Raw genomic sequence first — 12,626 nt, forward strand, 5'->3', positions numbered from 1 at the left:
ATATTTCTGACCCATCTGTTTTTCTTATTGTAGGCAAACCTGAAATTTATGGATTCTTACCTATACTTGGTGTTTGCTTATATCTTTTCATATAAAGGTTGGTGTAAAGTAAGATCTATGATTTGTATGAGATTGCTTTGACAATCCAATCTATTGAGTTAACACGATTGTTTTCCATGACCACATCTGAGATGCCTCTTGTAATTCTTTATCAGTGTACTTTAACTTCAGGTTCTGGAGCCTGAGGACTATTTTAAGGTTTGAGCAACCCTAGCCTCTTGTTTGTAAGGCTTGGGATTTCTCTAATAATAAAATTTATTTAAACTCTTGATATACTTTCAATCCATTTCCATTCACTCTATATCAAGGGATAGAGATATCAAGAAGAGTCGATCTTTAAATCTGGAAATCATCCTTGGATTTTCTGTCTTCTAAAGGATTGCCAACAACTGTCAGAAGCTAGGAGGAAGTTATGAAACAGATTTTCTTTTAGTGCTTCCAGAGGAATCAACCTTGCCAACAGCTTGATTTCAAACTTCTAGTCTCTGGAACTGTGAGACAATACATTTCTGTTGTTTTAACCATCCAAGTTTATGTATGTTGTTACAGTAGCCCCAGGAACCTAATACAGCCACAATGCACCGCCAATCTCTTTGGCCCTGAGCTGAATGTCCTTTTCCTTAGTATTTGTGCCTCTGGACTGCATCTTCTCAATAGGAGTAATTTGTCCCTGCCTCGGGCAATGTCGGCTTAAATGGAAGAATGTGAAAAGGACCTGAGATACTAGGTTACAATTTCCTCATCTACCATTCTTGCTAGGTCTCCCACCTCTGCTTTTGCTTCAGTCAATGTTAGTTTGGGGCAGAGACTTTGGCTTGCTAACGCTTGCCAATCCAGCTACTGTAGTAGCAGCTGTCTCAGACTTCAGACTGCAGGTAGAAAGGATCGTTATACTAAAATAATATTCTCTGATCCGCTTGCAGAGAGAACAGATCCACCTTAAAACTTTCTCATTCTTGTTTGACCTTCCTAAAGGCTCTAATAAGTTGAATTTTTCAAAACCAGGTCTCTCACCCTGTTTCCTTACTCAGCACAAGACAGTCAGTTTAACCAGTTGTCTTACACTTAAAACTGCTAACTTCCAAGACTTGGACTGAGTGGCCCACACTGCCCTTCACATGACTTCATGAGCTTGGCTAGACTACATAAAAGGTCTAGTCCCTGTTCAAAAGTTCACACAACCACTCAGATATAGCTCAAGTTGCTTCCACTCTGGTTATCTTTATTGTCTTTTCAGATGCAGTTGGACCAGGTCTCCAACAATATCTCTGTGACCCAATTTCCTACCTCAATGATCTGCCTAACTCTGTCCTGACTCCATTCTTAATAGGACCTCTTTTTAAGGTGGGAAGATGGCTGCCACAAATATAAACTTACATTCTCTCTCAGTTTAAGTCAATAAAATGTTAGCAAAATCATGGGTAATTCCATTCGTTTTGGTTTGGTCAAATGCCCATTTCCAAAAGAATCACAGTAGATGGGTCAATACCAAGTGCTGAATGACTTACGTCTGAGTCATATGCTCTGGCTTCCACACCTCCAGAAACACATGGACTAATAGTGAATGAGGACTAAATTCCCAAATGGCCATTTGTAGAAATGGTGTAATTGAAGCTAACAGTCAGAAAATATGCACTACAAATAATGGAATTAAAATACTTCTATTGATTGGTATTTGAAAAATAATGCGTAAAAGAGAAAATAAAAATCACTACACCAGAGATGAAAATCTACATTTGCAGGTCCATCAAAAGATAAATGAATAAAGACTGTAGTATATGGAATACTACTTAGTAATAAAAAGAAATGAATTAATGATACAGGTAGCAACTGGGATGAATCTCAGAATAATTATTCTGAGTGTGTCTTAGTCAGCTTTGGGCTGCTGTAACAAAATGCCACAGACTGGGTGGCTTAAACAATACACATTTATTTCTGACAGTTTTGGAGACTGAGAAGTCCAAGATCAAAGTGTCAGCAGGTTTGGTTCCTGGTGAGAACCCTCTCCCTGGCATGCAGACGGCCACCTTTTTGCTGTGTCTTCATATGGTGGGGGGAGAGAGAGAACTCTGGTCTCTCTTCCTCTTCTTCTAAGGACACTAATCCTATCATGTGGGCCCCACCCTCATGACCTCATCTAAACCTAATTACCTCCCAAAGGCTCCACCTCTAAATACCATCACATTGAGAGTTAGAGCTACAACATATGATTTTGGCATAAACACATTCAGTTCACTGCAGAGTGAAAGAAGTCAGACAAAATGTATGATTCCATTATATAAAACTGTAGAAAAGGTAAACTAATCTATCGAGACAGAAAGCAGATCAGTAGTTTAGGGACAGGGCTAGAAGGCAGGGATGGAACTGGAAAGGTTTCAAAGGGCATGAGGAAATTTTGAGCAGTGATAAATAAGTTCACTATCATAACTGTGGTGATTTTTTCACAGGTGTGTTATTTGTGTCAAAGCTTATACAACTTAAATATTCCACTTTTCATGCATATTTTGGTTATTTGTTGTGGCCCTAAGAATCCTGCTAAGAATATTCTTATAGCTGTCTTTTAGTGCACATTATATGTATTTCTTTCATCTATGCAACTCAGAGTGGGAATACTAGGTCATGGATATTTACATACTCTTAAAAAGTTCCCTTGGGCTCCTTTGCTCCTGGCCCCAACCCTGTAGTTCTAGACAGCTGCTATAGATTAGTTGTAACTGTTATGGGATTTCATATAAATGAAATTGTATATAATGTACTCTTGTGTATGGCTTCATCTGCTCAGAGATTCATCTATGTAGTTGTATGTGTCAGTTTTTTTTTTTTGTAATTGCTGAAACATATTCATTGTTGGAATATATTACAACCTTTTTTCCATTTACTTGCTGACGAGCATTTGGCTTGTTTCCAGTTTTGTGTTACTATGAATAAAACCGCTAAGAACATTTGCATTATGGTCAAAGAACATCATCTTTTGGAATTTATTAAGGTTTCCTTTGGAGCCTGATACATAATCTACTCCTGTAAATATTCCATATGTGCTAGGAAATGTGTATTCTCCATGTGTCAAGTAATTCTACATAAATTTAGTAGTTCAAACTTATTATTTAGGCATTTATCTGCCTATTTTTTTTCTCTGCTGCATTCATTAGTTTCTCAGAGGGTTTTAACATATCCAGTTACAATTTATCTATTTCCCTGTACTGTTGTTTGTTGTTGCTTGGTTTATTTTTAGATTGTAATGTTAGGAGACATGTACATTCGTGATGGACATATCTTGTTGTTCTATTGTTCCTTTTACCAGTATACACCACTCATTTTCCCTTATTTTTTTTTCTTGTTTGGCCTTAAATTCTATTTTGTTGTGTATTAAAATTGCTACCCCAGCTTGTTTTAGTTCATATTTACTGGTAGACTTCTTGTCATAGTTTTATTGTTGGACCTTGTATTTATAATTCAATGTAATATATATATAATTTAATTGAATATAATTAAAATATTTAAAAAAACTATTTTGTTAGGTTTAACCCATTTACATTCACTTTAATTACTGCTACATTAGCCCTTTAGTTTAACACCTTCTTTTGTACTGCACTTTCTATTTATTTGCCCTGTCCTCATTACTACATTTCATTGGATAGTGAATTTACTTCTGATGGATTACAAATCATAAATTTTTAGTGTATAATTAGAGTATCTATTTTTAACCTAAGTCCCATAATCATGTTTATTTACCCTATTGCTGTCTTAAACTTTGTTTTGAGTATTTGAGTAGATACTATACCATTATCAAGATCTCATGTCCCTTTGGACTCTACCTCCCTTCCCTGCTTTAAGCTGGATATATTTTCTTTCTTAGAGTAAACTTATTATCCAGTAGGCATGAGATTTGGAAGAGAGGATGGGAGGAATGAATGCCTGTGGATGTAATGTTCAGTAGACCACTGGACTCACAGGTCGGGGGCATAGAGAAAATCTGGGCTGGACATTTGGAATCACATATAGCTAAAACCATTGCTCCAAGAAGAGGGGGAAGAAAGGATGGAAGAGAGAACACTAGATTTTAAGGTATAAGCAGAGAAAAAGCCTGCAAATGACACTGTAGATCCACCTAAGGAAATGGTGTCATATAAAGGGGCCATTTTAAATGTACACACTATATCTACTGCCCAGGAATTAATTTTACAGATATCGCTATTAGGTGTAGGTGCAATTCTGCTGACAGCCCAGTTATGCTGATTCCACTTCCAAGGGGCAGTCACCTGCCAGAGCCCATCAAAAACAGGACTCTGGTCAGGAGTGGCCTTGCTGTGGTTACAGATCTTTTTTGTGGCCTCTTTCAATTCTATGCAGAATTCTCCCTCAATTCTTAGGAAGAATGGGGGAGAAACTCCATATTCCTCAAATAGATCCTACTACACTGCCTGCAACTTTACAAAGCAAGAGGTTCACTCGAATTAACTGTTGAGATGGCCACCCATCACCCACACTTTAGTAAGGATTAATTTAATCAGACTGTGCTCCTAATATCAGAAACTAAAGCCACAGGAGAAAGAAGGAGTAAAGAAGACTGAGTTTTAACCATGTAAGTCTTTAAGAAAGGGCAAAGTAGAATGGTTTGGTAAGGGGTATTCCGCTCAAGGCAGAAACATGAAGGTAACAGGTTCTTACAGAATATATATGCTACTTAATGGGAAATATGCTACCCATTACTATAGTCACAGAATTCATCAAGAAAAGTATCGAGTCTTCAGAGACTTTTAGGTGTTAATATTTCATCTTATGCTACCTCTTAATGGCAGTGAAGAGAAACAGTGAGGTAGTACAATTTTAAGGTCTTAGTTTGAGTTCTTATTTGTGCATTTTAATAATTTATTAAATAAATTTATACACTTAATATTTAATAAATATATATTATTTTAGGTTATGTACCTGATGCCTATGGAACAAGCATTCATATTATATTTCTAATAATTTGTTTGCTATCATGACCATCATTGACATTACTTCTGCTAACACATATATAAATCAAATAATATACATCAAATGCAAGCCCAAATCTTGCAATTACATTAATAACTAACATCTATTATTTACTATGTGCCAAGAACTGTCCTAAGCAATTTAAATCTATTAATGTATTTAATATAAATATATAACATATTTCCATTTGCTGAATTTATTTAAACAAACCAATTTAGAAATGTCATAGAATTAAACACAACTTGACATGTAAACATACTGTCATGTTCCTGAAACAGACGATACCTGATAAAAGTTAATAATTGCTTGTTGGAAAGCTGTCCATAAATAAGGCTAGTCTTCAGCAAAACTAAAAATATTTTGTTTCTTTAGCTTTTCTAGTATGACAATGCAATACTATCAAACTATAATCAAATATAATAAAGACAACATTGGATGGATCCATCAGTACCACTGGTTACAGCTGTTAAAACTGTTTAGTTCTTGGAGACACATAAAAACAATTAAGCCAAACACATCAAATAATTTTCATGGCTTAAAAAAAAAATCACAATTCACTGAGTGATGTTAATTATGGTTGTGGTCAAAACTTTTGGTAAAGGCTATTTACAGTGTGCATGGCTGAGCACGCACTATTTATAAAGATACTTGCCAAAAAAAGATGTGGTACATATATACAATGGAATATTCAGCCATAAAAAGGAACGAAATTGGGTCATTTGTAGAGACGTGGATGGATCTAGAGACTGTGATACAGGGTGAAGTAAGTCAGAAAGAGAAAAACAAATATCGTATATTAACACATATATGTGGAATCTAGAAAAATGGTACAGATGAACCGGTTTGTAGGGCATAAATTGAGACACAGATGCAGAGAACAAACATATGGACACCAAGGGGGGAAAGCGGGGGTTGGGGGGTAGTGGTGGTGGGATGAATTGGGCAATTGGGATTGACATATATACACTAATATGTGTAAAATGGATAACTAATAAGAACCTGCTGTATAAAAATAAATTTTTAAAAGAAAAAAGATACTTGCCGATTTGTTATGAGATATATATATCTATTATAACACATAAATACGTAACATACATTTTACATATATATGTATATATCCCCTTTTAATAACTTTATGAGGAAAGTATTTTCCCCAACCTGTAGATGGGGAAACTGAGGACATATAGGTTAAACAACTTCCCCTAAGTTATACTAGCAAGTGTGGTACCAGTATGTGAATCCAAGTAGATTCATAACTTAAACTCCTAATTATTTCACTACACTGACTTTCAACTGTGTATGTCTATAAAATTTCACATTTGAGTTTGTCTCATTTTCTTAACTGAGTTTCTGTCACTCTGGGTTGGAAATGTATCACTGTTAGGAACTAAGTTAACATGTACGTTTCTCAGGTCATTGCTTATAAAACTACTGGCCAGCTCTTCTTTCTTTGTGGGGGAAGAAATTTCTTGATATGCTATTATATTTTTCATTTTAACACTAAAAGGCAATTCAGGATAAGGTTTTAAAAAGTATCAATTTAATACTGAATATTTAGAAATATGGTACACACAGACACCACAGTAATATAAAATGCATACAATTATCAACTATTTTATGAAAACTTAACATGGATGGCTGACATCTTCCAACAGATAAAACTCTAGACAAAGGTACCAGATATATTTGAGTTTTCATTTTAAATATGATTTAGTCATGCAATTAGGTTTTTAAAAAAATAAATATGACAAATATATGGATTTCTGAAGTATAAACTGACATACAAATCTATATATTTTCATATTTTTCATTAAAGCATCCTTAAAGAAGCATTCTGTAACATGAAGTTGAGAGCTCAAATTAGATGAAAGGCATGAGGTTTTAATAGAACTGAGTAATTCACATACCAAACATCTACATAAAAGTAAAGACAAAATTGCAAACATATTTGCTTTATCCTCCAAGTCATCAACTTCATAAAATTACTTACTGGAATAATTATTATAAGATAAAATTCCCAGTTCTGAATGTTAGTAAGGACACACATATAGGAGCAATATGAGAAAAAGTTTCTTTTGTAAAACAGCAAGAACTAAAACTACATCCCCTTATTAGTATATAAACCTATGATAAGCTTTCTTTTTCAAGCTTACAGATGCTCACAACTGTGAAACACAGGTTAGTGAATTGGGCTAAAATGTCCCTACCCTCCATTTCCCCCAAATGGCAGCTTCAAAGGAAAAACTATCCATTGACTTTTTCACCTCAACAGCTTGAATAAAATTTATATTATGAATTTAAAGAGAAAAAATAATCACCTCACACATAAGCAAACTTGATGGAACTTAAGATGGAATAAATACTAGGTATCAGAAGAGCATATTCCTTAATGGAAGTTAAAACATCAAAATTAACTGGATTATGTCACTAATTTAAAAGTTAACACAGGAGAGATAAGAGGATTTTCTTGAACGAATTTAGAACAGTGGTCCCTAACCCTGACTACAAATTAGAGAGCCTTTGGAAAAACTGAAGCATGGCTCTACCCATAAGAAATTCAGATTTAATTGTTGTAGGGTGGGGTCTAGATGATTCTAATATGAAATGAGGGTTGAGAAACAACTGATTTGGAAAAGTTATTGATTACTCAGGGTGAATTTGATTTAAATAAATTATTCAAAATATGAGCACTTCCTACATGATAGGCACTGTTCTAAGTGCTAATGTGGAGAAAATTCTTTTTTCTATAAAAATCATTGGATATTAATATATCTTTTATCTTTTGAATAGTTACATAATTTTATTAAATTATTACTCAAAGCTTTTATTATGGTCTGCTGTCATAAAAGATTTCCTTCTACTTTTTTGAACTATCCTCAGTTGATATTATAACAGAATAGATCAAACTCAAACTTCTTCTCAAGATATATGTAGAGAATGTAACAATAACAGTTTCATTTTTCAAGTCATGGTATATGAGGTATTCTCCACCTTATATCTGGAGTCACAAAGCTATAATTTAAAAACTGAAATCAGATATTGCTTTAATGAATCAAAAATGTACTACCATTGATGTCAGTGCTTGCTTTATATTGCCTAAAAAATAATCTATGACAGCGCCTCAGAGAACCTAGTAAGAGTAGGTCTTTAATACAGACCATGTTTCTTATGACCTATTTATAAAACATCCCTTTAAGAAAAAAGTTACAGGAATATGGGTTTTGAAACATAATTAGAAATTCATTATTTCAAAGGAACAGAAATATAGTTTTTGAAATGCTACATAATTAGAAATTAGTTACTATCCCAAGACGATAGCTTGAGCTTTAACATTTTAAATTAAAGCCAACTTTATTAGGTATTATAAAAATGCATTTTAACTCATGAAAAAAGTCAGATTTAATAAATTTGATTTGTATCTACTCTTCAAACTAATATTTTTCAGGTTTAAATTTGCTAAAACCAACTGATTAATTTATTAATCATATACTAGGCTAATTATCTTTTTTCTAGCTGGACAACAGGCCAAAACTGACGAAATTTTGGTTCAACCATAATATATGCATGTATAGAAAAATGCAATAGCAATTTATTTTCCATACTTGATGGACTTAAAACAGCATTAAATTTTTTTTTTTTTTTTTTTTTTTGCTGTACGCAGGCCTCTCACTGTTGCAGCCTCTCCCGTTGTGGAGCACAGGCTCCAGACACGCAGGCTCAGCAGCCATGGCTCAGGGGGCTAGCCGCTCCGCGGCATGTGGGATCTTCCCAGACTGGGGCACGAACCCGTGTCCCCTGCATCAGCAGGCAGACTCTCAACCACTGCGCCACCAGGGAAGCCCCAACAGCGTTAAGTTTTTTGTGGAAGCTCAGTAGTCAAAATAAATACTTAATAAAAATATACACCATAAGATATCAAGAACTTAGTGTTTAAAAATAAACTTTGTCACATTGTTTTGCCTTCAGTTAAACAGAACTCAATTTAGGTACCTAAGGTATCTAAGAATAATTAAGGTATGTTTTTGGAAACAAAATTAAAATTCAAGTAACACTAGAAAGATAACACTAAGATGAAAGAGAAACTTACTATGTTTTAGCTCAAAAGTTTAATCAAGTTATAGCTACTGGGACTTCTCAATATGACTATGACCCTCATAAACAGGAATAGTTTGGGAAACAAAAGTCAAAGAGTCATGATTATGTGGTTCATGCTGTGAAACCCTCAGGACGTAAAAAAATGAAAATACAGTATATATGAGCACCATCAGAAATGTGTGTGCGTATATGTATTTAAAACTTTACCTGATTAAAAATTGCCATTTAGAGTGAAGGACAAGCACACAGTTACGAAAATACATTCTTAAGCTAACATGTCATACGACTTATTTTAAAATGTTTAATCTGGCGTTCCTTCTAAAAATCAAAAAAAGAATACAACATAAAGAAAGCCAGCCAGCATTCTTTTGTAGTGCAAAGTCCCTTGGAAATAGAAGGTTACTGAAGAAAAAGAATGTGTTCAATTAGTGTTTTCAAATCCATAGTCAAATTCCAATATTTAAAGGAAAAATGAAGTTAACTAATAAATATGAATTCACAGAATAAACCAGCACATGTTGGATTTGCCCCCATGGGATTACCATTCAGGCCTCAGATTATTTTTAACTGAGGGTAATCAATGTTATTCTGCTGAAAGAATCTTCCTTCTATAAGAAAATATACAAATTTCCCACCTGTAATTTCTGCTATAGTCACCAAAACTCTAAAAACTACTGTCATATATAATACATACCCTGGGGTAATGAAAGGGTCTTTAATGAAAATCTTATTTTGATCCTACGTAGAGGCAGCTTATGATAGACTGTTAGTATCCTTGCTATTTTTCAAAGCTCTCAGTATAAGTAATCACATGATATAAACTGAAGTTCTTTGAAACCACTGTCACGTGATAAAGGGTAATGCTATTCACCATTTAAAATACGTTCAATCTCTTCTAGTCTTTTTAAAGCAGCAACTCTTTTCTTCTCAATTTCTTTGATTTCTTTTGTTGTTTTGTGGGGGGTTTCTTTGTCTGTATTTTTTCCTAACTGTTTGTTGGATTTCGACTGACTTTTATTATCACTTGTTTTTATTATCTGTATGGGTCTGGGTTTACTTTTGATTTCTTTTTCATTTTCAGTTGGAATTTTGTCTCCTTCTATACCTGAAGTCTTACCAGCTGGGAATACTGGCTGTTCTACAAAACTAGATGAAGAAATTTTATCCCTGACTATATTCAAATGGCGTTGAATATATTCTTCATGTGGTGCTAATGCCAATGTTTCAACCAGGCATCTTTCAGCTTTTAATAAGTCCTTCTCTTCAAAATAAACAACACAAAGATTGTGTTTTCCTTGCACATTGCTTGGATCCATCTCCAAAATCTTTTCAAAACATTTTTTTGCTCCAAGTATATCTTTCTTTTGATTCATCAGAATGTCTCCTTTTAAAATGAGACCTTTGATATGATCAGGATAGTATCTGAGTAACTCTTCCAAGATTGGCAAAGCCATTAATTCCTTTGCAGTCTGAGAATACAGGAGAGCCAGATTAAACAGAGCACTTCTGAAATCGGCTTGTAATTTTATGGCTTTCTTCATCCACATCTCTGCTTCAGTGTCCTTTTTGTCATCCATGGCAAGCATTCCCAGATTGAAATAACCATTAGCATCTAGTGGCTCCTCATTTACATAGCTTAGAAGTCGTTTTCTAGCTTCAGGTCTGAGTTTAACCTCACCTAAGAATTTAAAAAGAAAAAAAATTATACTATGAGCAAATGAATAAGTCTGAGGAACAAAGCCACTTGCAAGTATTTATCTAGATTACAAAAAGACAGCATCAAAACAATTAATTGCTGTGCCTAAATTAAAAAGCAGAAAGAAAAAATCTCAAAGTTTTCATAGGAAAGATGTATATGAAGCACTGAAATGGTAGCTCATTTCCTTTCCTTTAAAACAGTAAAAGTGCCTCAAAAACTAAAAGGGGAGCCAAAGCAATCTTGAGGGGAAAAAAACGGAGCTGGAGGAATCAGACTCCCTGACTTCAGACTATATTACAAAGCCACAGTAATCAAGACAATATGGTACTGCCACAAACACAGAAATATAGATCAGTGGAACAGGATAGAAAGCTGAGAGATAAACCCACACATATACGGTCAACTAATCTACAACAAAGGAGGCAAGGATAAAAAATGGCGAAAAGACAGTCTCTTCAATAAGTGGTGCTGGGAAAACTGGACAGCTACACATAAAAGAATGAAATTAGAACACTCCCTAACACCATACACAAAAATAAACTCAAAATGGATTAGATACCTAAATGTAAGACCGGACATGATAAAACTCTTAGAGGAAAACATAGGAAGAACACTCTTTGACATAAATCACAGCAAGATCTTTTTTTGACCCACCTCCTAGAGTAATGGAAATACAACCAAAAATAAACAGATGGGACCTACTGAAACTTAAAAGCTTTTACACAGCAAAGGAAACTATATACAAAATGAAAAGACAACCCTCAGAATGGGAGAAAATATTTGCCAATGAATCAACAGATAAAGGATTAATCTCCAAAATATATAAATAGCTCATGCAGCTCAATATTAAAAAAAAAAACCCAATCAAAAAATGGGCAGAAGACCTAAATAGATATCTCTCCAAAGAAGACATACAGATGGCCAAGAGGCACATGAAAAGCTGCTCAACATCACAAATTATTAGAGAAATGCAAATCAAAACTACAATGAGGTATCATCTCACACCGGTTAGAATGGGCATTATCAGAAAATCTACAAACAACAAATGCTGGAGAGGGTGTGCAGAAAAGGGAAGCCTCTTGCACTGTTGGTGGGAATGTAAATTGATACAGCCACTATGGAGAACAGTATGGAGGTTCCTTAAAAAACTAAAAATAGAATTACCATGTGACCCAGCAATCCCACTACTGGGCATTTACCCAGAGAAAACCATAATTCAGAAAGACACATGTGCCCCAATGTTCACTGCACCACTATTTACAATAGCCAGGTCATGGAAGCAACCTAAATGCCCATCAACCGGCAAATGGATAAAGAAGATGTGCTACATATATAAAATGGAATATTACTCAGCCATAAAAAGGAATGAAATTGGGTCATTTGTAGAGATGTGGATGGACCTAGAGACTGATACAGAGTGAAGTAAGTCAGAAAGAGAAAAACAAATATTGTATATTAACACATATATGTGGAATCTAGAAAAATGGTACAGATGAACTGGTTTGCAAGGCAGAAATAGAGACAGAGATGTAGAGAAAAATGTATGGACACCAAGGGGGGCAAGTTGGGGGTTGGTGGTTGTGAGATGAATTGGGAGATTGGGATTGACATGTATAAAATAGATAACTAATAAGAACCTGCTGTATAAAATATAAATTTTAAAAAAACACGAAAACATATAAACAAACAAAAAAACAAACTAAAAGGGATGAAATATCTCCTGATAGTTTAGATTCTAACTGGGAGTAGACGAAGAATAGAGAATTAAGAGGAAGAGGCATGGGATTTGCCA

At 34.5% G+C, this 12,626-nt stretch overlaps 1 protein-coding gene across 3 annotated transcripts in view; it reads right to left on the reverse strand.

The window, feature by feature from the left end:
- TMTC3 (transmembrane O-mannosyltransferase targeting cadherins 3) overlaps window positions 1–12,626 on the reverse strand; it is a 302,048-nt gene that overhangs the window by 231,134 nt on the left and 58,288 nt on the right. For 2 of the 3 annotated variants that reach the window (XM_060165029.1, XM_060165030.1), the window contains exon 14: window positions 10,007–10,813. In XM_060165029.1, coding sequence (XP_060021012.1) covers window positions 10,007–10,813 — 807 coding nt within the window. Of the gene's footprint in view, window positions 1–6,558; window positions 10,814–12,626 lie in introns of those variants that run through there. The other variant, XM_060165031.1, reaches the window with a different exon arrangement.

The sequence above is a fragment of the Lagenorhynchus albirostris genome, chromosome 11 (genome assembly GCF_949774975.1).
Source record: "Lagenorhynchus albirostris chromosome 11, mLagAlb1.1, whole genome shotgun sequence".
NCBI classification, from domain to species: Eukaryota; Metazoa; Chordata; class Mammalia; order Artiodactyla; family Delphinidae; genus Lagenorhynchus; species Lagenorhynchus albirostris.